Genomic DNA, 26,541 nt, shown 5'->3' on the forward strand with positions numbered 1-26,541 from the left:
AGATCTCAGATTTTCAGCTCAGACTGACCATCTCCTCTTTGTCCATCAGGAAACTAGGCTAAGCTAGGAAAGGAAAAGTGATCTTGGCTAGCTCCAAGAAGTTCTTCTTTTACTTGCCAGGACTTAAAGAGATTGGCTCATCAGTAGCTACTCTTAACCTTACTCAGTTCCACCTCTGCTCCTTCTAGTAGTGATACTGTCTTAGAAGTGTGAACTGAAACATCCAAGGTCAGTCTGCCATGTAGAACAGGATCGTCTCATCTGTGAAAACTTGGCTCCTCTCAGCAATGCAATGATGTGGGACAATCCTGAAGGACTTATGCTATCCACTTCCGGAGAAAGAATTGGTGGAGTCATCTTTCACATCAGTGTTTTTATGATTTTATTTTGGGGTTTGGATTATGTATGCATGTGCTCTTAAAATAGTGACCAATATGGAAATGTACTTTGCATGACAATAAAAATAAATTTTTTAACTAAAAAAAAAAAAAAAGAACAGGATCATCTTGACTGCCCCTTCCACCAAGACACAGTCTATGACTCTCTCAAAGTATTTCCGGAGAACAATAGGTTTGGGGCAATTAGGGATGGATGCTGTCCTAATGGAAGAACTGCAATGACCTAACTCAGAGATGGCAAACCTATGACACGCGTGCCAGCACTGGCACATGTAGCCATTTTCGATGACACACGGCCACATGCAGCCGCATACAGAGAAGTATGAGGCCACATGCCAAGGATGAAACATTCGCTGTACTGTAGTGTAGACACTCTGTGCACTACAGATGATGATTCTACCTATATTAACTTACCTATTTTGGTTTATTAAATACAGTTATATATTACAATTATATATTTTTATTATTTAAATTATAAATATCATGAGATTATGTTTTTTTCTCAAAGTGACACACCACCTGATTTATGCTTGTTTTTTTGGCGAATTTTGTTTGTTTGTTTTAAAATGTTTAATTTTTAGAAAAGAACATGGTTATATGATTCATGCTCTTACTTTCCCCCTTACCCCCCAACCTCCCCCCCCCTGCCCCCAGCAGCTGTGCATTTCCACTGGTTTTAACATGTGTTATTGATCAAGACCCATTTCCAAATTGTTGATAGTTGCATTGGTGTGGTAGTTTCCAGACTACATCCACAATCATGTTTTTGGCAAATTTTGACACACCAAGCTCAAAAGTTTGCCCATTACTGATGGGCAGCTACTGCCTCTAAGTTCTTCCCTTTCCCAGATTAACTTTCCTAAAATATTACTTGCATCCTGGCCCTCCCCTACTTTATAACCTTTGCTGGTACCTTGCTATCTACAGGACAAAGTCCAAACTCCTTGCTAAGCCTGACATTCATTCATTATAATTCTGCGCTCTCTTTTTTACCTCATCTCCAATCATCCTCCCATATAGCCCTCTGCTCCATGCCAAATGGTCCTGGTGCTTATTCCCTGAACATGCCATGGTTCATTTCTACTTCTGTGTCTTCGATCCTGCTCTTCTCCCACTTGGAATGTCCTGCCCCTTTCCACCTTTCCTCCCAACCCTCTCTACCTTTAAGATTCTGTTCAAGTCCTGCTCTCCCATGAAGCTTTCCTGGATCCTTCCAGTCCACACTGGTCTCTCCTGAAGTCGATCTCCTACTGACACTCACCAAAACTTCAACTAGATGATGTAGTGGAGAAAGTGCCAGAGCTAAAATTTGAGTCCAAATGCTGCCTTGTACACTCACTAACTGGTCAAGGCATGTAACTCTGCCTCCATTTCCTCATCTGTAAAATGAGGATAATAGGGACAAATAAGATAATGTTTGTAAAATGTTTAGCACCCTGCCTGGCCCATAGTAAGATACTCCATAAGAGGTTGTTTCCTTTGCTCTTCATCACACCTTGCTGCAGTCAGTACATAAGAGGGTTTTGCTCATAGTAACAGTAATAGCTACATGGGAATGGATCCATTTGTACAAAAATATTTATAGCTGCTCTCTTTGTGGTGGCAAAGAATTGGAAACCAAAGGGATATCCCTTAATTGGGGAAAGGCCACATTTCTGAGTCTGACCCCTCAGGTCCCCAGCAGAGGGTTGTATTTGGGTCCTTCCTTGAGAGTGTCCCATCCACCCATACACCAGGAAAGTGCAGAGAGGGAGGGGCCCCACACCTACTCCTTGGGTGCTTTTGACTTTCCTGGCTCACTTGTTGATGTTAAGTCCCATGCCTTTGTACAAAAGCTGTGATGAATGACACCTGAGTCATCATTCATACCTAGAAAAGGATCCTCTTTGCTTCTCTTATTTTAACTCCAGGAACTTGTATTTCCAGTTAGGAGGTGAGCAATTCAGGATTCTTAAAGAAAAGACCATCTATTTACCAGAGGCAAGTGAACTCAGCCCTGAGGTCTGCCAGGCAGGCTCCATTTAACCTGGAATGGGGTGGATGCCTTTTGAATTTTTGTAGTTGGTCAATAGAAAAATATGGTCCTTTGCCTTGTAGCTAATGCTGGAGGTGAAGGCGAGGGAGCAGAAGGGAATGTGGCCAGGTCCTTGTTTCAGTGGCTTTAACTCCTGAGCCCCTCCACCCTCCAGAGCAGGTCTAAGCAGCTCCAGAGGAGGCCTCTCCCTCCTTCTCTGGGTTTCTTCTGTCTTTGTACTGGTAACATACCTATTTATACATACATATCTTTTGGTTCTAGTAGACTGAAATCTCCATAAGAACAAGGAATATGGTCAATTAAATGAGACTTTATGTTTTCATTTATTTATATATTTATTATTACAATGATCATATTAAAATATTATTTTTATTTATTTACATACTGCTCTATGATATTATGTTATTATTAAAATAGCATATGCTTTATTTATACATATGTTTATTGATTTGCAAGCCTTAAAAATAAATGCTAATTATTATCATTTTTTCTTTTTTGTATCCTCAGCATCTAGCACTGAATCTTATTTACAGGCCTTTAATTCACATTTTTTTCAAATGAATTGAATTCTCTTCTTTCCCCCTTTCTCTTGCCAGTCTCTTAATTTCATAAAAAGGAGCTAAAAGGGACCTTAGAGGATATCTAGTCCTCCAAGATTGGGATCTCTTTGTTCTTGCCTTTATAGGCAACAAACATTTATTAAGTACTTAATTTGTGCTTGGTGTCATGTATATAAAAAAGGGGAAAATCTAAGTCCCTACCTGCCTTCATGAGGCTCACATTCTAAAAGGGGAGACAACATTCAAATAACTGTGTACATACAAGATCAATATAATATAAAAGAAAAGTAATCTCAGAAGGAAGATTCTGCTAGGGTTAAGGGTAAGGAAGGAATGCCAGGAAAGACTGATTTGAGCTGAATCTTGAAGGAAGCCCCAGACACCAGCATATACAAAGGATCCCAAAACTCTTAGTAGTTTTAAGTTTAATGACTTCACTAAGACTTTTGGGATATCCTCTATAGAGTTGGCACTTAAAAAATGCTTGTGGGATTGAACCAAATATCAATCCAATGGTGCTAAGGGAATTTGGGCCACTCTGTGAAAATACAGAGCCACTTACTTAACTTTTCTGGGCCTTGGTTTCCTTCTCTCTAAAATGAGGAAGTTGGGGGTGACTAGGTGGCTCAATAGATAGAGCACCAGACCTGGAGTGGGAGATCCTGGGTTCAAATTTGCCCTTAGACATGCTCTAGCTGTGTGATCCTGGGTGAGTCACTTAACCTCATTTACCTAGCCCTTGCCCTTCTGTCTTAGAGTTGTTAATAAGACAGAAACTAAAGATTTAAAACATAAAAATATCCATCTAAAATCACTGTAGACAATATAAAATACTTGGGAATCTTTTGCCAAGACAAACACAAGAATTATATGAACACAATTACAAAACATTCTTCACACAAATAAAGTTACATCTAAACAAATGGAAAAACAGTAATTGTTCATGGAGAGGCAGAGCTAATATAATAAAAATGACAATTCTACCTAAATCAATTCACTTATTTAGTGCTATACCAATCAAACTACCAAAAAACAATTTCATAGAACTAGAAAAAATAACAAAATATATCTGGAAGAACAAAAGGTCAAAAATATCAAGGGAACTAATGAAAAAAAAATGTGAGGAATGGGCGCCTAGCAGTACCAGATCTTAAACTGTATTATAAAGCAGTGATCATCAAAACAATTGGTAATGTCTAAGAGATAGAAGGGTGGGTCAATGGAATAAAGAAGGGATAAATTACCTCAAAAATTTAGTGTTTGATAAACCCAAAGATCCCAGCTTTGGGGATAAGAATGCACGATTTGACAAAAAACTGCTGAGAAAATGAGAAAACTGCATGGCAAAAATTAGGTATAGATCAATATCTCACACTATTTACCAATGTAAGGTCAAAATGGATATATGATTTAGACATAAAGAGTGATATTATATATAATTAGGGGAACATAGAATAGTTTACCTGTTAGATCTTTGGAGAAGGGAAGAATTGGTGACCAAATGAGAGATAGAGAACATTTTACAAGATGTAAAATGAATAATTTTGATCATATTAAATTTTAAAAGGTTTTGTAGGAACAAAACCAATGCAAACAAATATTAGAAGGGAATCAATTAACTGAGAAAAACCATTTTATAACAAATTTCTTTGATTAAGGTCTCATTTCTCAAATATATAAAGAACTAAATCAAATTTATAAGACTACAAGTCATTACCCAATTGACAAATGATCAAAAGCTATGAATAAGCAATTTTCAGATGAAGAAATCAAAGTTATCAATAATCATATGAAAGCATATTCCAAATCATTCTTGATTAGAGAAATGCAAATCAAAACAATTGTGAGGTACCACCTTACACATGTCAGATTGGCCAATATGACAGTAAAGGAAAATGATAAATGTTGGAGGGAATGTGTTGGCAAAATTAGGACACCAATGCATTGCTGGTGGAACTGTAAACTCATCCAAGCATTCTGGAGAGCAATCTGGAATTATGTCCAAAGGTCTTAAAACAATATATACTCTTTGATCCAGTAATATCACTACTAAGTCTGTAACTCAGAGAGATTTAAAAAGGGGTAGTTGGGGAGGGGGGAAGGACCTACTTGTACAAAAATATTTATAGTTCCTCTTTTTTTGTTGGTAAAGAATTGGAAACTAAAGGGATGTCCATCAATTAGAGAATGACTGAACAAATTGTGATATATGGCAATGATGGAATACTGTTGTGCTATAAGGAATAATAAACAGGATGATTTCAGAAAGCTGGAAAGATCTACATGAATTGATGCAGAGTGAAATAAGCAGAAATAAGGAGAACATTGTACACAGTAACAGCAATATTATGGAATGATCAACTATGATAGACTTAGCTGTTATTGGCAATCTAATGATCCAGGACAATTCTGAAGGACTTATGACAAAGAATGCTCTCTACCTCCAGAGGAAGAACTATTGGGAGTTGGAATACAGATGAAAACATACAATTTTTCAATTGTTTATTTGGGTTTATGTTTTGGGATTTTGGTTTTGTAAGATTACTCACTTACAAAAATGAACAATATGAAAATATGTTTTGTGGGATAATACATATATAACCCAGATCAAATCTCCTTCCAGCAGCTGGAGGAGGAAGGAAATGGAAGGAGGGAGATAAGTTCAGTCATATAACTTGGGAAAATATATGTTGAAATTTCTTATTACATGTAATTGGTGAAAAAAATAATTAAAAAAAGTAATATGAAAGAGTTGAACTAGGTGATCTCTATAGGACCTTTTTACTTCTAGAAAACCCTGACCTGTGAATTCTAGGACACAAAAGGAATCTTTTGAGTAACGGTAATTCCCAAAGTCTTTGGAGCACAGGTGCTGGGTGCATCTGATACAGCAGGTGTAGGAGGCTGGGCAGCCTGTTACAAAGTGCAAAGAACACTGGATTCCTGCCAAATGTCTACCTAGTCGATGATCTTGGGACCTGGCCCCAGAGTATGTGAACAGGAGAATCTCAATCACTTTATGGTTTATGACTTTACATTATATATGAAGGTCCAGATACACTTACAGCTTTAATTACTCCACACAAAACCTGTCATTAAGAATTCAATGGATCACTTCTTTGATGATGCAAATCCCTTCCTCAGGCTGAATTTCCTGGAAGATGGTGACATGGGCTAGCTATGTTTTGACCCTTGCAAAATGGAAAATGGCAGGGTGGAATTCCTGCAAGATACAGGGTGTCCCCTCACCCAGAATTCCACCCTGCCATTTTCCATGTTGCACCCTCCAAGGTCTTCAATTACCCCTCTATCCAGGCAAGGTTTATTGGTTGAAACAATTAGAAAAACAAGGGTTATCACATGAACTTTGCCCTGGAATTCATCTCAGCAGAGCCAAGATTCTATGTGGTGTTGGAGATCATTGTTTCAAGTCCCCAGGGACCCAAACAAGGTAATTAATTCATTTCTTTGGGCTTATGTACCAAGTAGGTCAGCTTCTAACCTTTCTCTGATGTGAGTGAAGTAATGAGTCTGTGTAATGCTGAAACCCAGAAGGCTTTTATTCCACAACCCTCTGTGTCACTGAAGAGGGGCAGGAAGGCACATGGAAACCTTGCTTAGCATCTGCACCCCCAAAAGACAGCTTAGTCTACACAAGAGTTTTCAAACTGTGTTCCTCAGAACTCAACAATTTCCCAGATGTCGACTAGGTTTTTGTGGTGCATTTCACCAGGGTATATGTGGGGTGGGGGAACCCTTTATTTAGCTTGTGTGTGTGTGTGTGTGTGTGTGTGTGTGTGTGTGTGTGTGTTTGTGTGTGTAAGATCTGGACTTTTTTTCACATTTTAAGTTTGATTCAATCCAACAAATATTTCTAATGCTCGTCCTATGGACAGAGTACTTTGTTGGGTTATGGGAAATGTCTGAGGAAGAAAAATAACCTACGTCCTCTTGGCTTCTTAGAGGTTACAATCAAATGGGTTTGTGGGAAACTATTATTTCTGAATATTTTCCCTTCAAGAGATAGTGTAATAAAACAAGTTTTGGTTGTTTTTTTTTTTTAAAGCTGGACTTGGAGTCTGGAGAAATTGGGTTTCTCATTCCAGCTTAGACACTCCCTAGTTTTACAACCAGGGGCAACGTACTTAAACTTGTTAGATTCCCCAACTAGAAAATGAGAGTAATGTCTGCTCTACTTCTCAGTTGTGAGGAAAGCACTTTGTAAACCTTAAAGTGATATAAGTTGTCCAAAGGAATATAGTATACTAAGATTTGGGGGATACCTAGCAGAAATATGAATTCCTATTTCACCATCATCTATACCTGTAGTGGTATATTTATTCTTAAGTATAATAGTGCTCCATACCAGAAAGCGGCCAGTACTAGGTAGAAAATGAGTATCATTTGTTTTACTGTGACCCTGAGAAGAAACATAGAGTAATTTTATTACAGAGCAGCTATGTGGCACAGTGTTGGGCTCAGAGTCAGAAAGACCTGAGTTCAAATGAGGCCTCAGTCACTTACTAGCTGTGTGACCTGGGGCAAGTCTATTTGCCTTGGTTTTCTCGTCTGTCAAATGAGCTAAAGAAGGAAATGATAAAACACTCTAGTATTTTTGACAAGAAAACCCCAAATAGAGTCACAAAGAGTCAGACACAACTCAACACCATCAGAAAATTTATTATAACATCCATGACTTCCCTGATTTTGCTATCTTACTATTTTTATTTTTAATAATACCTACAAGAATTGCTCATTGGCTACCGGAGGGAGGTGGGAGGTGGGAGGAGGGGAGAGAAAGAACATGAATCATAGAATCTTGAAAAAAAGATCCTTAATTAATTAATTAATTAAACTTAATTTAAAAAAACTTAAAAATAATACCTCCAAGAATCCTTCCCAATCCACTTTCTTTTTTTCACAGCAACATGGATCAAGCCATCAACATTTCCTAGTGCCTATTATGAGTCATTTTCTAAAAACCAATATTATTTTTGCTTTACTATCACAATAATATAACATATATGTGTGTATATGTGTACACACATGTACACTTTTATGATCCTGACAAGGACCAACAATTTTGTAGATAAGAGTCTGGCCTCCCCTGATGTAAACTGCTCACGCTTCATATGGGGTAGCCTATTTTCTAGAGTCACTATGGCAACCTGACAGCCAGCCTGAAGCTAATCCTTTCTTCCAGACAGCAGACAATCAATCTATCATTGACCCTGTACCCAGATCCCTTTTCCATTTGGTGGAGCTTGAATTTGTTAGTCAGAACTTTTGAGAACCAAGGGTTTATTAAAGCATTAAATTTTCACCATTTTTTCATTCATTCATTCATTCAAATGAAGCATTAAAACTTCACCACTTGATCAAGGTTTGAAGATAAATACATACATACATACATACATACATACATACATATATATATATAGAGAGAGAGAGAGAGAGACAGAGAGAGAGAGACAAAGAGAGAGAGACAGAGAGAGAGAGAAAGACAGAGAGACAGAGAGACAGAGAAAGACAGAGAGACAGAGAGAGAGACAGAGAGAGAGAGAGAGAGAGAGAGAGAGAGAGAGAGAGAGAGAGAGAGAGAGTTCTGTAACTTCCAAAAAGCTTGACCTTCCTTGTCCTAGGCTAAAGGTATAAACTGATGAGTCAGAGATTAGAGGGAAATGACTTCCCCTGTAGAGCTCTGCAGTTCTATGATGGCAATTGCTACTGGAACAGTCTTGGAATTATACATTTAGAGTAGGAAAGAACATTAGTCATTATCTGATCTAATCCCTTCCATTTATAAATGAGGAAACAGACCCAAAGAGGGGCAGTGATATGTCTATGATCATGCAATAAACAACAGAGTTTTGGGCTTTGATTCTCATTCTAGAGTTGGTACTCCTTTCATTGAAGTCTAGTTCTGCTAAGCCCCATCAGCCCCTACAATATACAAATAAGAGGACCGAGGCTTACAGAGATAAAAATGACTTGCCCCACATAACACAGGTATTAAGTAGCAAAGTCAAGATTCAGAATCATGATCCATGACTCCCAGGTCCAGTATTCTTTCTCCCTCATAGATTATGCTTTAGCCATAATCAAAATACTCATAGCAAATACCATGATGAAAAAAATCCACATGAAGAATCTATCAATCACTTTTGCTACCTTCTTCCATTCGATTCCTTTAGCATTATTGCTCCGGTGATCTTTGAGGCACTTAGCAATGTACTCAATATTCCTTGTCAGAGCAGTATAGCGGGCACAGTAATTGTCTGCCTCTTTGGGATTCTCACCTTGGGTTCCCAAATCATTATTTAAGAGTTTATTGGATTCCTTTTTTCGAGCAATGTCATTGTTCCTGTTCCTGGGACCTTTCTGATACAGTTCTGGGAGTTTGCCATAGACCTTCTGATGATGATCTCGTTCTTTGCTATGGCGTGGGTTGGTACAACTTTCTCCAACATCATAAACCAACAAGATCTTGGACATGTACTTCAAAATGACGACCCTTGCCCACTGGGGTACTGGTTTGGCTTCAGCTCCACAGAAGTGGATATTCATCACCATGATGGTCAGTGCAGTGGATGCTGTTATCAAGGCCATTGTTGCTATGTAGTATTTGCCTTGGATATAAAAAAAATCAATTTTTGCATAAAAAATAATATTTTTCCTATTTCCCCTACCCTACACTTCTCAAGTCAAAATCTTTATTCACCCTAATTTCTAAAAACAAATAGAAATCTATTTTTAACAAATTTCATCAAATATCAAAATTCCTGAATCTAAGTCCAACCCACTATCCAATTACTTAACTACTTATAAACTGAAGGGGTTGAATTTGATGACTTTTAAGTGCCCTTCCAATGCTAATAACCTGTGAGCTATGCCAATTACTAATAGCAAATCAATTATGCAGTAATATGGAACTGACCAATAAAACCCAAAAAGCATTTACTAATTTACTAATTACTAGCATTTACTACTATATTATAGACATTAGGAATACCATAACAATTTTTGGTTATTCAGCTGTTTCAATCATGATCCTATCTGTACTTTTCTTGGCAAAGATACTAGAGTGGTCTGCTATTTCCTTTACCAGCTCATTTTACAAATAAGGAAATGGAGGCAAATAAGGTTAAGTGACTTTCCCAGAGTCATATAGCTAATAAGTATCTGAGACCAGATGTGAACTCTAGAAGATGAGTCTTCCTGACTCCAGGTCCAGCACTCCATATACTGTACCATTTAGCTGCCCAACAATGACAATTTATTAATCGCTTAATAAGTGGCCTCTATAATCATCATCATCAAATTATGGCTCATTCACTTTGAGTATGCGGCCATCATTAGTCTTCTTAACGTAACCACTATTACTGTTACTCACCTATCAGAGGCACGTTCTCGGAAGGAGGCATAATCTCAGCAACCATTAACTGAAATACGGTCATGGCCAAGAGGACAGTGACTCCCAGGGATACTTTTTCCCCAGAGGCTGCTGGGAGGTAAAAGCTCAAGGGGGCCAAAAAAGATATTAGCACACATGGGATCAATAAGTTAACGATATAGAAAGATGACTTCCTCTTCAGAATGAGAGTAAAGGTTATATCTGGGTAAGGCTCAGAGCAGCACCCATAAGTGATTACATTCTTCACAGCGGGCATTCCATGGATTTCCCACTCTACATCTTCAATGAAATCAGAGAGGTCTCCACTATCCAATGCATTAAATATATCCACTTGATTACCATTATAGGTCCAGGATCCAAAGGTCAGATTGCACTGCTGATCATCAAAAGGGAAATAAGTTACATCAACCACACAGGAACTCTTGGTAATAGCTGGGGCATCCCAAGTAATAAGTCCATCATATCTGAGGACCACATTTGTATTCACTGGCTCTGAAGATTCATCATCAGCTCTAGGAGGGCAGAAGTGAAAAAATAAAAGTTATTCTTTAGAATATAGTTTAATTTATCATCTCATTTCCTCCCCAGTTTTTCCCCATTCTTCCAAAGTAGCTCTCTATCTTTTAACTTTCTTCTCTCCATTAAAGTCTCCACTATTCTACTAGGTCTTTGAGCTTAAGGAGGCTGGCCTAGAGTCAAGGAGACTCAAGCTCAAATCCAGCCTCAGATATTTATTAGCTGTGTGACCTTGGACAAATCACTTAACCTTTGCCATTAATTCGATGGAGAAGGAAATGGCAAATTATTATCTTTGCCAAGAAAAATCCATAGGTAGCATTGATGTGCTATGGTCCACAGGACCAGACACAATTGAACAACAACTTGAGTTTGAAAATTTAGAATTGGTTTTGGATCAGCTTTTTCTTTTACTTTATATTCAGTCCTATTGAATCATTCCTTTGAAATAGCACTTCTGTCAAAGGAGCAGAACCAGGAGAACATTGTACACAGAGACTGATACATTATGGCACAATCAAATGTAATAGACTTTTCTACCAGCGGCAATGCAATGATCCAGGACAATCTAGAGGAATTTATGAGAAAGAATGCTGTCCACATCCTGAGAAAGAACTGTGGGAGCAGAAATCCATCATGTGGTTTGATGGGGATATGACTGGGGTTTGGACATTAAAAGATCACTATACTGCAAATATAAATAACATGGAAATAGGTTTTGAACAATGATACATGTATAACCCAGTGGAATTGCTTGTCAGCTTTGGGAGGGGGAGGGAAGAGGGATGGAAAAAATCATGAATCATGGAATCATGGAAAAATATTCTAAATAAATTATTTTTTAAAAAAAGAACAATAGGAAAAAGGAAATTAAAAAAAGAAAAGAAAAGAAACATCTTCTGAATGGAGGATGGGAGTGAAGGAGAGATCAGGGATGATGAGTGTACACCTGAGCCAAGTGCTGAAGAAAATGAGGATTCTGAAAACAAGGATAAGGGAGGAATACATTCTAGTCTTCAGAGATTGCTGGTATAATTGCACAATGGTGAGGGGAGAGTCAAGGTTGAGAGACAGCTTGACTAGAAGATAGAGTTTATGAAGAGTAGTAGGAAGGCTAGAAACATAGTCTGAAGCCATAGTACTGAGGGCATTAAATGGCAGGTCAAACCAGTAATATTTTATCCTAGAGGCAATGGGGATAATTGAACATTTTTAAGTAAGAGGGTGACATGGTCATACCTGTACCTGGTAAGACTATTTTGATGGTGCTGTGGACAGATTGGCAGGAAATAGCCTTGAAACAGGGAGACTAATTAGGAAATTTCAGATGATAAGGGTCTAAGCTAGGTTGATGGTCATGTGAGTAGAAAGAAAGGAGCAGAGGGAGACATGTTTTGGGAGAAGAATCAGTATTGGCAACTGATTTTATATAGGTGGGGGAGGAGGAGTGATCAGGGAAAATATAACAATAGTAGTAATAGCTAGCATTTATATAGCACCTACTATGTGCCAGGCACTGGACTAAGTGCTTTACAAATATTATCTCATTTGACCCTTACAATAACCTTGAGAAGTAGGTACTGATATCACCCCTATTTTGCAGATGAGGAAACCAGGCAAACAGAGGTTAAGTGACTTGATCAAATCACAAAATTAGTGTCTGAGACCAGAGCAAGAACAACTCCAAGGGTACATCCCTGAGTACCCGGGTGAGTAGCAATTCCTTCCAACAGGAAGAGGGAAGATTAAAGGAAGGGCAAGCTGAGGGAAGGGGAAAATAATGAGTTCTAGAATGGATGTATTACATTTAAGATAGCTGTGGAACTCAGAAGAGATGTGCCCCAGGAAAGGGACAATGCAAGATTCTTCCAACTAGAGTTACTCCATAGGCAACTTTACTGCTAACCAGCATTAGTAATCTTTAGTGATCTGGACAACTTTGGAACAATAACTCCCATTTCTATAACTCTTTAAAGTTTACAAAGCACTTCCCTCACCTCGCCCTTGTAAGGTAACCATTTTACGGGACGTGTAAAATGGAACCCTCGCCTAGGGTCCCACAGGGGCAAAGCTCCTGGGTGTAGTTATCCTCTGACTTCAAATCCGGGATTCTCTCTACTACATCTCCCTGGCTCACTTCTCCAGTGACCGATTATCAGATTCCCAGGGAGTGCATTACCTACTGGAAGGATCTGATTAAATGTCCTCTGTAAGCCTCAAACTCCTATAAAGACATTCAGTGTTTTCCCTAACCATAGAACTGGATTTGATGTTCTCTTAGGACATGAAAGAGAGAGCTAACATTTTTATATCGTTTTATATATAGTCTCTCATTTTATCTTCACTAGCCATGAGGCAGGTGCTTCCATTATTTCCATTTTAACAGATGATAGGACAAATATTGCCCCTTGTCAACCAGTTTTTAAGCATCTGAGGCAGACATTGAACTCAGATCACCTTGATTCCAAGGTCCAGATTCTATCTACTATACTACCTTGCTGCACGTTTATCTCTAGGGATTACCATCACGTTGTTAAAAATGCCAAAACTGTTCACTCTAAGGCAATTGGTGTCTATTTGCCCATCATTTACTTAATGCCAAAATGCATAGGACCCCAACGCTTTACTGCTACTGGGTGCCAGGTGCTGTGCTAGGCTCTAGAATAGGTACAAAGAATAGTGTCATGCCTACGTCTCTTTTTCTTGTCCTAATAGGGAGCTGAGGTGGTAGGGTGTATAGAATGCTGGACCTGGAATCTGGCAGGCCTGATTTTAAATCTCACCTCAGATACCTCCCAGCTGTGAGACCCTAGGCAAGTCACCTAACTTCATTCGGCCTCTATTCCATTTTCTGTAAATGGGGATAAAAAAGGGGCAGCTTGGTGGTCAGACCTGGGATCTAGAGGACCTGTGTTTAAATTTTGCTTCAGACACTTTCTAACTGTGTGACTGGGCAAGTCACTTAATCCCCAGTGGCTAGTCTTTACCCCTCTTCTGCCTTGCAATCAATACACAGGATTGGTTCTAAGAGGGAAGGTAAAGGTTTGTTTGTTTGTAATGAGGATAAAACAGCTAGAGAAAAAACTGTGGGAGTAGAAATCCAGAAGAAAACATATGACTTATCACTTGTTTTTATGGGTATATGATTTGGGGTTTTGGTTTTAAAAGATCACTCTATTAAAAAAATAAATAATATGGAAATGGATTCTGAGTGATAATACATGTATAACTCAGTGAAATTACTTGTCAACTCTGGGACAGGGGAGGGAAGAGGGATAGGGAGACAACATGAATCATGTAGCCATGAAAAAAAAATAAATAAAAATAAAAATGAGGATAAAAATAGTACCTACCTCACAGGGTTTTTGTAAGGATAACATGAGCTAATAATAAACAAATCATTTCTATATTAAATAAGTTACTATATTTAATATATACTTATAGAAATATATTTAATAATAAAGCATTTGCAAACCTTATGTCACTATATAAATGCTACCTGTTAGTAATGGGACACATTTTCTCATATTGTTCCTTTTATATTAGAATTCGGGGCAATAAAAAATATTATCTAATAGCCACGAATACATTCAGAGTTCTCCCAAACATAAGTACTGAGAAAATCTAAGCCAAAAGGGAGACAAGATACAAATTTTATTTAATGCTTCATTAAACTGATTGTCCAATTTTTCCACACAACATTTCATGTCATGTCTGCTTAGAATATCCTTTCCTCATCATGCTCAGATTGAATAAATTGCCAGTTGAAATACATGCCAAACATCTGAAGATAGTGACATGCCATGAGTTATAATTCCAACTTACTTGTTGTACAGAACAATGTCTGGCCTCCATACTAAGTCACTGGGGATCCTGATGGAGTCTAGCCCATCATACTGGTCTCTATCCCACTTGAGATATGCATCATACCAGATTTGGCGAATCCACAGATAGGCTGTCAAAATTTGGTTTCTCTCATCCTGCAAGAGGACTCAGGATGTTGATATTTCTTGACAAGAACAACTCAACCAGATGTATCCTGCCTTTAAACTACTTTGTACACTTCTGCTTTACCACCCTTTCAAAAGCTTGATGTTACATCCTCAAGCAATAGCTTTTTAAAATTCTCCTTCCTCCAGTTAACAGTCAAGCTCATCTTTTAAAATTATGCTTTGCTTAGGCCTGAAAATGTAAATAAATTCTAAATTAAAAAATAATCTAAATTTAATTAAATTGGCAAATGTTCAAGTTCTCAAATGAACCAACAGATAAAATTTCTCATGAAAACACACAAGGAGGGAGGGATGGTATGAACAGAGAGTAAGAGAATAAAAAGAGAGAGAGAGAACAAAGAGAGAAGCAAAGAAAGCAAAGGGGGAGAGGAAAGAAAGAAAGAAAGAAAGAAAGAAAGAAAGAAAGAAAGAAAGAAAGAAAGAAAGAAAGANGAAAGAAAGAAAGAAAGAAAGAAAGAAAGGAAGGAAGGAAGGAAGGAAGGAAGGAAGGAAGGAAGGAAGGAAGGAAGGAAGGAGAAAGAAAGAGAGAGGAAAGAGGAAAAGAGAGAGGGACGGCAAAAGAACAAAGAGAAAAACAGAGAAGAGAAAGAAGAGGAGAGAGAGAAGAGAGGGAAAGAAGGAAAAAGGGGAGAGAGGGACAGAGATAGAAAGAGTGAGACAGAGAGAGAAGGGAGGGAAAGAGAGGTAGAGAAAGAAACAGAGAGGGAGAGAGGCAGAGAGAGAAAGGGGGAAGGAGAAAGAGAGGAGGAGGGAGAGGAAGAGAGACAGAAGGGGAAGGAAGAGAGGAAAAGAGAGAAGGAGATAGAGAGAGAGAGGAGAAAGGGAGAGAAGGGTAGGGGGAAGAGAGTCAGAGTGGGGGAGAGTGAGGGGGATAGAGAAGGAGAAAGAGAGAGGGAGAAACTTACATATCTATGATGCAAAGAAAGTAAAATCATAACTATATGCACTCAGAAATGCAGAACATGATCATAGAATCATTTAAACACGCGCACACACACACACACACACACACACACACACACACACACACACACACAAGTCTTGTTTCCTTTCTCTAAGCAGATTTTTGCTTGTTTACATACCAGGCTGCTAAGCTCAATGAGGGATATTTTCCTCATTTCACATGTGAGGAAATATCAGTTAAATTAAGATCTTTGAGGAGTGACGCTCTCTCTCCTTTAACTCACCTGCCCCCCATTCACCTACATAAACTATCTCCTCCTCCTCTCCCTTCTTATTGCCCTGGTTAAGAAGCTGTGTTTTTTGAAAATGATATTGTTGGCTAGAACAACATCTCTAGTAGGTATTGTGACTCACCATATCTTTAATTTGGGAGAGTGTAATCTGCAGAGTGACATTCAACACTTTGTCTGTATCTTCTACTGGTCTCAGGGCATTGGAGTAGTCTTCAAAAAGGTCATTAAATAGTTTCTGAGCATATTTTCCTTCTGCTGCCTCTATAACTGCATTGAAAAAAAAAATTGGTACTGAATCAATACTCAGAGCATACACAGCCTGTCTCAGGGCAGGATGGACTTTCAGCATGTGATGTTGTAAATGGCCCTCCTAAACCAGACTTGTCCCAGGAAACAGAGCTAGATTGACAGGCGGCTTTTGGGGAAGCGTTACCATTCATCCATCCCTTTCTGCAATGAATGCGTGCCTCTGGTCAGCCGTATGCTTGCCCATAGTCAGCTCCTTTACACAATTCCCCCCTCTTCTCAGAGAGCCAGCCCCTTGGTCTAATAGTCTGTCCCAGATATGCCAAACCAGGGTGACAGATGGAAATGTGGAACCACTACCACTGGCCCTCTTACCTCTCAGTCTTAAGGCTGCCCACAAAATCCAGCAAAGGGCAAAGCAGGAATGGGACCAGTACATCCTCTTCCTGGGACTCCTTGAAGTCAAGCCAAAGGCAGAGGTTATTTTCACCCTTTTCTGGATCTGTGAGAAATGACAAGACTTTGCACTGATGGAAAATTTCAATAAGTCACCAGTAAGCACTGGCTCCAGCCCCTTTTTTAGGAGTAGATGTCACCACCGCCACAGTGGTTGAGAAATCTTCAGCAGGTTTACCCACTGAACCTGCGCTGATGTCCTGTGGCACCCCCCTCCCTTAACCTTCCCATCTCAGGCTCACGCTTGCTCACACTACAGGTAATCTGAGACCAGCCTGCTGATGAATGAAGCCTGAGATGATGCCTGGAACTTGGGGAAATAGCAAAGCCAAGCCCAGAGTTCTAGAGAGAGCCCCAGCGGGGTCCTCTGCTACCTTCCCCAGAATACTCAGATCTCACAGGAGAAGGGGGTTTAGGGAAGAGAGAAAGGGAAAGTTGTAGAAATGGCCCTCCCTTCTCCCTACTCCTGCCATCAAGTCTTTCTGCTTGATATCATGGGAATTTATTCAGACTCCCATATCAGGGAGATAGGAGTTAACCCTTCAGTGAGATGTGCTGACATCAGATGAATAAAAAAACTTGCCAAAATTCTGCTATTTGCTGAACAATAAAATGAGGATGGAAATTATTTTGTCCAGATCAGAAAGGGAAAGAGAATTCCATAATCATTGAAATTCCCTGAAGTATTAGATGATTTACTTTTCCCTTTTTCAGTCTTTCCACTCACATTATTTTCCTCTTCTTTTAGCCTGACAATTTGGTCCCCTCTGAGTTCTAGGATCTAGTTCTTAATTTTTCAGGTCCAGAAGTGCTCTATCCACTTTGACACTTCTTGTATAGCAACGACATTGATGATGATGGTGCAACTTCATCTTCACTTCAACAAAATTTATGAAGTACCTACTACGTGAATATTTCGGGGACACAAACAAAACCAATACCTGCGCTCAAGGAATTTCTATTCTACAACACGTGAAGAGAATGCAATTGCAATTTCACAGGCATAATGTTATTTGATTACAAAACACAATTCCTTTTATTCATTTTCTATGTGAAATTCAGCTGCCAAACAGACCAGGAACTCATGTCAGCAGAATTCTTCCCAACAATAAAGTCGACCTGGAAAAGTCAGTTAAGAGAAAGTTTCTTCAAAATAAAGACTCAAAGCAAAGGGGCAGAGATGCTCCTATTTTGTGCAAGCTCCCTCCATGTAATAAGCCATCTTTTAGCCCTAGGGAGTCGTGCCTACAGAGCTGGCCAGATACTTGTCAACAGCTCTCCCTGAGTGCTTCATAGACACTAACAAAGCTGTCTCTGTCCGCTCCCCTTTTTCTGAACCCCATTCTTTGAGAGTATTAATGTTATGCTAATTCCTGTGGTTTCCCCCTTGCTGTATTAACTGGCCTGTATGTTATTTTTAAAGATCACATTTCTTTCATGACCTGATTTGCCTCTAGGTGGTTCAGTAGATTAAATACTAAAGTCAAGAAGATCTGAGTTCAAATCTACCCTCGGACACTCTCTAGCTGTGTAACCCTGGGCAAGTCATTGAACCTTTACCTGCCTCAGTTTCCTTAACTGTAAAATGGAGAAAAATAAAATAATAAAATAAAACAGCACTACCTCCTAGGATTTTGTGAGGATTGAAGGAGATAGTACTTGTAAAGTACTTAGTAGAGTGTCTGCCACATAGTAGATGCTTAATAAATGCTTGTTCTAGGGGAAGCTAAGTGGCTCAGTGGATAGAGAGCCAAGCCTGGAGTCTGGGAGGACCTAGGCTCAAATGTGACCTCAGACACTTCCTAGGTGTGTGACCCTGGGCAAGTCACTTAATCCCCATTGCCTAGCCCTTACCATTCTTCTGCCTCAGAACCATTACTTAGTATTGATTCTAAGATGGAAAGTGAGGGTTTAAAATAAAATAAATGCTTGTTAACTGACTGAGCCACTTTAAAAATTTCATGTTCAATTTAATAACATTTCTTTGTCATTCACTATGCTCAAAGTGCTGTATTAGGTGCTGGTGATATAAAATCAAAAATTTAAAAATCTCTTCCCTCAGGGAACTTGGTGAATATAACATGTATACATCCAAGGAAACTTGAAGGAAACAGCTCTGATAATTGGGGTGCAGGGGCAAGGGGGGGATGATCAGAAGGGCTCTACAGAGGAGGCACCACCTGACCTGACTCTGAAGCAAGATAAGGATTCTGAGAGGCAGGGGGGAAATGCTTTCCAAGCAAAGATTACAGTCATTGTAAGGCAATGTCTTTACTAGGGCTGAAAAATGGCCTATTGCTTTGGGGAAAACATTTCAGTGGCAAAAGGTGAACCGAGAAGGCCACTTGTTCAACTCTTAGTTCTGTTAGAATTCAAAAATTAGCCAAAATATCCCATTCTCAAAGCATGCCAATTAACTGAAATTTCCTGAAATGCTATTGAAGATTTCAGTGCTCTGGAAAACACAAACAGTTCAGTTCAACACAGCATTAAACCTGGTTGAATCGGAAAGTATGTGGTTTGAATCCCAACAGCAATAATATAGGGCCCCAGGCATAGAAGTTGTGATAGCATCATTCAGTAGATGATATGATCTCGTCTTTTGGGGGAAACCACAGAACATTAAGGCTAGAAAAACAAACTGAAAACTCTAGCAAATTATGTTTCTAAGAAGCACACTACTTCATTCAGTGTCCAAACACTCACGCGCATATATGCTAGCCTCTTGTCTTAAATGACCACGATTTATTATTTTTATTTTTATTACAAATTTCCACATAAGTTTCCTGAAGTTATATAATCCAAAGTGTCTCCCTCCCTTCCTTAGTACCCCCTCCCAGAGCCTGGCAAGCAATTCAGTCTGGGTTATTCATGTATTATCATATAAAACATATTTCCATATTATTCATTTTTGTGAGTGAATAATCTTATAAAACCCAGACCCTAAAATATATACCCAAATAAACAAGTAATAAATCAATCATAGGCTTCCATTTGTATTCCAACTCCAACAGTTCTTTCTCTAATCGTGGAGAACATTCTTTTTCATAAGTGTGTGGGAATTGTTCTGGATCATTAAAAGACCATGATTTAGTCAATTCATTAGGGCTCTGGGAGTGAGCCTTCCATCCTTTACAGTCTAATTTTTTTTTAACATGTTTTAGCGCTGCACTAAGCCATTGAGATCATTTTATAAGGGAGATGAGAATCTCCATTATGACCAGCTAGAAAAAGTCTTGGAGAAAAGGAAGCACATTTCAAAGGCGTCATTATACTCTAACTTCCAGCAAAGCATGGATGACATAAATCTGATTCATATGATATCTAATAACCTTGGACCTAAAATTTCACTTAGTTATAAAGGGTGAGAAGTAGGAAACATTGGTTCATAGATTAGAGCTGCCAAAAATGATCAAAGATTAGAATATTCAAGATTGGAGTGGTCTGGAGAAGATAAGTACACCAGTACATTGTTGGTGGAGTGAGATACAGTACAATCGTTTTTTGGAGGATCAATTTGGAATTACTCGATTAAAGTGAATAAAATGTCTACCATTAGACATATATGTCCCATGGAGATCATCAATAAAACAAAGTGCCCATATACATTAAAATACTTAAAGAATCACTTTTTTTTTGAGGTAGCAAAGAATTGGAAACAAAATAGATGCCACTGTTTAAAGAATGATTAAAGAAATTGCAGTAAATGAATGTAATGGAATATTATCATGCTATAAGGAATATCAAATATGAAGATTACAGAGAAGCAATGACTTACATGAACTGATGCAGAGTGAGTCAAGCAGAACCAAGAAATAGGCATAACTATAAGAATATAAATAGAAAGAACACAAATCACCAATTTAAAGTGAATATTGCAAAATTACAAAGAACTAATATAAAATATGAGAGGATACTCTCACCCCTCTCCCTAGCACAAGTGTGAGGTCTATAGGTGAGGAACATCAAATATATAATCAGATTTTTTCAATTCATTGCCTGATTTTGCTGGGGGGGGGCGGTTCTCTTCCTCCTTTTCCTTTCCTTTATTTTTACTTTTAAAATATTGTTATTTGTGAGGCAGCTCAGTGAATAGAGCATCAGACATGGAGTTTGAAGCTCCTGGGTTCAAATCTTGTCTCATACATTTTCTAGCTATATAACTTTGGGCAAGTCACTTAACCCAATTGTCTAACCCTTGCCACTTTTCTATCTTAGAATTGATATTAAGGTAGAAGGTGAGAGTTTTTAAAAATAAACTATTGTTATTTGGGATGGCTCCCTAGAAGAAGGAAGAGGAAGAATAATAGGAGAAAACTTGGCATTGTAAAAAGAAAAGATATCAATAAAATTTTGCATGAGGGGAAAGAACAAAGGATACTAGGAGAAATGTTGGTGCTGTAAAAACAAAATATATCAATAAAATTTATTTTTTAAAATGTAAGGTCCGGGGGCAGCTGGGCAGCTCAGTGGAGTGAGAGTCAGGCCTAGAGACAGGAGGTCCTAGGTTCAAACCCAGCCTCAGCCACTTCCCAGCTGTGTGACCCTGGGCAAGTCACTTGACCCCCATTGCCCACCCTTACCAATCTTCCACCTATGAGACAATACACCGAAGTGCAAGGGTTTAGAAAAAAAAAAATGTAAGGTCCTTGAAAGCAGGGGCTATCTCACTTTTTAAAATCAGAGTTTATTTTTTCAGTACCAAAATCTATTTCCCCTCCCTCCCACTACCAACAATATTAAAAACAAAAGAAAAAAAAGCCCTTGATTCAAATATACACTCAAACAATGTCAGAAAATGTATGTCTCCTTCTGAGTTCATCACCTCTCTGTCAGGAGGTAGGTAGGATGGTTCGTCATTCTGGATTCACAGTTGGCTGTGGCATTTGTCCGAGTTCAGTCAGTGCTTTGATCAGAGTTTGGCCATTTCACTTTGATATAAGTATCCCCATTACCTGGCATAGTGCTTGGCATATAACAGGTACTTTAAAAATGCCTTCTCATTTATTCATTCATTCTAGACCTTTCAACATTCCATGAGTACCACTGCAGATTTGGGGCTTTCATTATCTCTTACTCATTACTTGTCCACCTCCTTTAACAATCATATGTTTTACAAATGCTATGTTTTACACCACTCCTCGTGTACAAGTCATTGTGTCATGACCTCAGACTATTTGACCTTGGGCAAGTCATTTCACCTCCATTGCTTAGCCCTTACTGCTCTTCTGCCTCAGAAGTGATACTCGGTATCACTTCTAAGACAGAAGATAAGAGTATTTTTAAAAATCATGATACTCCCATGATGCCCAGCCAAATGGCATAACTTGAAAAGTACTGATGTTAAAAAGGCAGGAAGAGGGGCAGCTGGGTAGCTCAGTGGAGTGAGAGTCAGGCCTAGAGACGGGAGGTCCTAGATTCAAACCCAGCCTCAGCCACTTCCCAGCTGTGTGACCCTGGGCAAGTCACTTGACCCCCATTGCCCACCCTTACCACTCTTCCACCTATGAGACAATACACCAAAGTACAAGGGTTTAAAAAAAAAAGGCAGGAAAATTAAAAATACATCAGAGATCATTATACCTCCATGTGACAAATTCTCTTCTAGGATCCTATAACAGAGATAATTCTTTTTTTTTTTAACCCTTAACTTCTGTGTATTGGTTCCTTGGTGGAAGAGTGGTAAGGGTGGGCAATGGGGGTCAAGTGACTTGTCCAGGATCACACAGTTGGGAAGTGTCTGAGGCCGGATTTGAACCTAGGACCTCCCATCTCTAGGCCTGACTCTCAATCCACTGAGCTACCCAGCTGCCCCACCAGAGATAATTCTATTACCCAAAAATGGGTTGTTTTTTGGTTTTCTTTCAGAATGGAGATTGTTGGATTATCTCTTCTAATAACTACTCACCACTGTCCCCTTTCATTTCTCCCTGCTTGTAATTCATATCCCATCATTTTATGATGACAAATATCATGTTTCCCTGAAGGTCTACTAACCTCACAGATGTGTCACAGAAAGAAAAAGATCAGGGAATGCTATTGTAATACAATACAGCAAGACACCGTGTATCCCACTGTTGCTTTCCATGATCTTTCTTTCTTTCTTTCTTTCTTTCTTTCTTTCTTTCTTTCTTTCTTTCTTTCTTTCTTTCTTTCTTTCTTTCTTTCTTTCTTTCTTTCTTTCTTTCTTTCTTTCTTTCTTTCTTTCTTTCTTTCTTTCTTTCTTTCTTTCTTTCTTTCTTTCTTTNACCCAAAAAGAAACAACTCACCTGCTTCTCTTTATCCTTCCTTCCTTCTCTTTTTCTTTCTTTCTTTCCTTCCTTCCTTCCTTCCTTCCTTCCTTCCTTCTTTCTTTCTTTCTTTCTTTTTTTTGTTTTTGCTATTTTTAAACCCTTACTTTCCATCTTGTATTCATTCTAAGGCAGAAAAGCAGTAAGGGCTAGGCAATGTAGGTTAAGTGACTTGTCCAGAGTCATACAGCTAGGAAGTATCTGAGTTTAGATTTGAACCCAGGACCTCTGGTCTCTAGACCAGGCTCTCAATCCACTGAGTCATCTAGCTTTACTACACACACACACACACACACACACACACACACACACACACACACACACACTGCAATTTTGAGCAATGGGTTAAGAAATCTATCCAGCAGTAGGTCCCAAACTTTCTTTATCCCTGATGCCACTCCAGGCTCTAATATCTACTTTTTATTCTCCTCAAGAAATAAGAGAAAATCTTTCTCTTGTGAACCACATAGATTCCAATAGGAACCAGATTTTTCAGTGCTCAAAAACTGATCAATTCGATATTCTCAACTCAGCAAAGGGTAGATAGAATTCACTAAGAAATTAATGGAGGTAAGAAAGATTCGTGAATGGTGAGAGACCCACAGCATTTTTATTTCTGGGGCAAGAAGGCAATGTGGTAAATGATATGGAGTATTCAATTCCTCCAGGTGAATGATCTAACGAGATACTATTAGATACAGTAGTGTCTTGCCAGAGGATGTATACTGTTTCCCACAGAAATAACTTGTCTTCAGGGCTGACAGCTCGCCTGGTGAAGGATTGTGGTTCTCTCCAACTCTGTGTCCTAACTCTGATCAGAGCCAATGGACACACCGTATTTATGAACACGTCCTTTGAATCAATGTTAAGGTCTGCCTGCAGGAAAAAGTCTGGTTGCTAAGGAACCTGCCCCTCTTCTTCCCCCACTCGAAAGTAGCAGGCAAAATGATTTTTTTTTTAAAGGACTGCTGTCTAGGAATGGGTCTATTATGAAAGATTCAAGGAAAAATGTACTAAACTGGCATCAGCATTGTACTGTTCATATGGCCTGTAGGTGGGAACATGGGTGGTTGTTTAAAGAAAAGCTCTTTTTAAACCTTAAAGTACTAAGTAAATATGAGCCTCTCCACACTTAGCTAGACCACACACCAAGTCTGTCCTTGAAGCCTTTCTGGGTTAGTAGGTAGCATCTTGGATAGAGACGTAGTGTGATGAGAGTGGATGGAACACCGGATGGACAATGGGACATGGGTTCAAATCTCAGCTCAGTGTGACCTTGTCCAAATAATTTAGCATCTGTGAGCCTTGATTTCCTCATCCATAAAATGTGTGTGTGTGTGGGGGGGGAGGAATATGAGGAGATCATCCTGAAGGTTTCTTCCGGTTTTAAATTTTATCATCTTATGGCCAGGAATGCTCTAGACTCAGGTCAAAAGACTTAGAAAAGCTGATGGTTAAATTTTTAGTGTGAGCTCTATACCTTCCAAACCAGCAAATGCTACAAATCTTGATTTATTGTTTTGTTAATTGTCCAGGATGAAGAAAGTAAAGGAGAAATGTTTATAATGAAGATTTAATTTTAAAGTGTGTTACGTTCATATTCCACCCCCAGGAAGCTAGCTGTTAAACATTTACCAGTATAAGATTGCTTATGACCTGCCAGAAATTATTCTTTGCTGGCATAGATGCATACTTTAAATTTTTTTCATTTTAAATTAATTAATAGTTATTTTATTTTCCTCCCATCTCCATCCCCTCACTGGTGGGGGAAACCAAATCCTTGTAACCAAAAAAAAAAAAGAAAAAATTCCTATGTTGGTCATATCTAATAGTATGTCCTATTCTGCATCTTGAGTCCATCAGATCTCTATGATGGAATATATTTTAATAATAGCTCTGTGAATATTATTTTTAAAATCTACTCATAGAGGGCAGGCAGGTGGCTCTGTGAATTGAGAGCCAAGCCTAAAGACAGGAGGTTCTAGGTTCAAATCTGGCCTCTGACACTTCCTAGCTGTGTGACCCTGGGCAAGTCACTTAACTCCCATTGCCTGGCCTTTACTGCTCCTTTGCCTTGGAGCCAATACATAGTAAGGGTTTTAAAAGCAAAATAAAATAAAATAAAAAATAAAATCTACTCTAATTTTGCATCCCCAGTGTCTGATGTATATGGCACACAGTAGATGCTTAATATGTGTTTGTTGACTTAAATATGACCAGATGAGAAAGTTATTATGAAAAAGTCTATCAAAATCAAGTTTTAACTGAATCAGCTGAAAATAATTTGTGTAGCAAGGTTTAGAGACATACTGTGCCGACCACTGCACAGACTTTATATGACTTGTTTATATTTCTTTAGCCCTTTTATCAAGTGAACCCAAGTGGAGTATGGTGGAAAGAGTTCTAGACTGGAAGTCAGGTGACCTGAATTCAAGACTCTGCTTGGCCCCCATCTGTTGGACAACTTTAGACAATTCTCTTTATCATCCCTCTGGGCCTTTTTATGATCTTTTCCAAATCTGGTCTGTGTTTCCGAGGTGGGGTATTAAATTTAGACAATGTATGTTTAAATACTTCTTAGCCATAAAGAGGATGGGAACTACCTGGAAGAGGCAGCAAGGCTCAGTCTTCTGGGGGCAAACTGAGAAATGAAAGAATAGAAAGAGGAAATAGGAAGAATGAACAAAAACAGATATGCCAATTAGCATACCCAAGCAGAGTCAGTTTATTCTCATTCCTAAGGTGAAAAGCAGATGGAAATAGCCTGTACTCCATCAGGATTGTTGCACTTTATCTGCAGAACAAACTAAGCAAATTCAGAGAATACTAGGTTCTAGGTTAACTTTCTACTGCCGTTCATTATTTTTTTGGAAGAAGATGCTTAGAGAAATGAACTTTGATGGCATGGGCTCTTCCTTTGGGGAAAGTGTCATGTTCATCAACGAACAGGGGAAGGAATATACTAACTCTTGCGGTATTAATACCTTTTTGGATCTCTAGAGGATAGAAAACCTGTTTTGTTCACATGCTATGCATTTTATACCTATAGAGGGATCTATGACTTGAATTATTTTTTTTCTCGCAAAAATCTTAAGTTTTTTCTTTTATGTGCTATTTCATGACATATGTAAAAATGGTTAAAATCTTGGTCTCCAGGGGAAAAATCCTATAGCAATATTCATTGGTAGGGACTTTTAAGAGAAATCAGGAGGAGTTTTATTCAGAATAGTCCTAGTAATAATGGGATAAATTGCTTTTGCTGTAAAGATAGAAGAATATATAATAATTATTTCCAAATGTATGTTTCTTCTTTTTATGCTTCTCATGATCATGAAAAGATATATAAGAACAAAAACTTAACAGAATAATTGGATTGGGTCAAATAGGATAAAATTTTATAGAGATGAACAGAAGTCC

General features: G+C 38.6%; 1 protein-coding gene across 1 annotated transcript; it reads right to left on the minus strand.

Moving 5' to 3' along the window:
• Positions 1-9,077: 9,077 nt before the first annotated feature.
• CHRNA9 (cholinergic receptor nicotinic alpha 9 subunit) lies at positions 9,078-16,817 on the minus strand. The gene is made up of 5 exons (XM_044681216.1): positions 16,754-16,817; positions 16,254-16,399; positions 14,749-14,903; positions 10,387-10,919; positions 9,078-9,622 (listed from the first exon to the last, which is right to left on the minus strand). The coding sequence occupies exons 1-5, from the start codon at positions 16,815-16,817 to the stop codon at positions 9,078-9,080; spliced, it is 1,443 nt and encodes a 480-aa protein (XP_044537151.1).
• Positions 16,818-26,541: the final 9,724 nt, after the last annotated feature.

Source organism: Gracilinanus agilis, chromosome 6, assembly GCF_016433145.1.
Source record: "Gracilinanus agilis isolate LMUSP501 chromosome 6, AgileGrace, whole genome shotgun sequence".
NCBI lineage: Eukaryota > Metazoa > Chordata > Mammalia > Didelphimorphia > Didelphidae > Gracilinanus > Gracilinanus agilis.

Excerpts from the sequence above, each read along its gene's own strand:
- CHRNA9 (XM_044681216.1), bottom strand. The coding sequence starts at position 16,817 with ATGTACTGGTCCCATTCCTGCTTTGCCCTTTGCTGGATTTTGTGGGCA. Across the intron at positions 16,400-16,753 it reads GGCAGCCTTAAGACTGAGAG|TTATAGAGGCAGCAGAAGGA; the intron begins GTAAGAGGGCCA and ends TTTTCAATGCAG. Across the intron at positions 14,904-16,253 it reads TCTCCCAAATTAAAGATATG|GATGAGAGAAACCAAATTTT; the intron begins GTGAGTCACAAT and ends GTCCTCTTGCAG.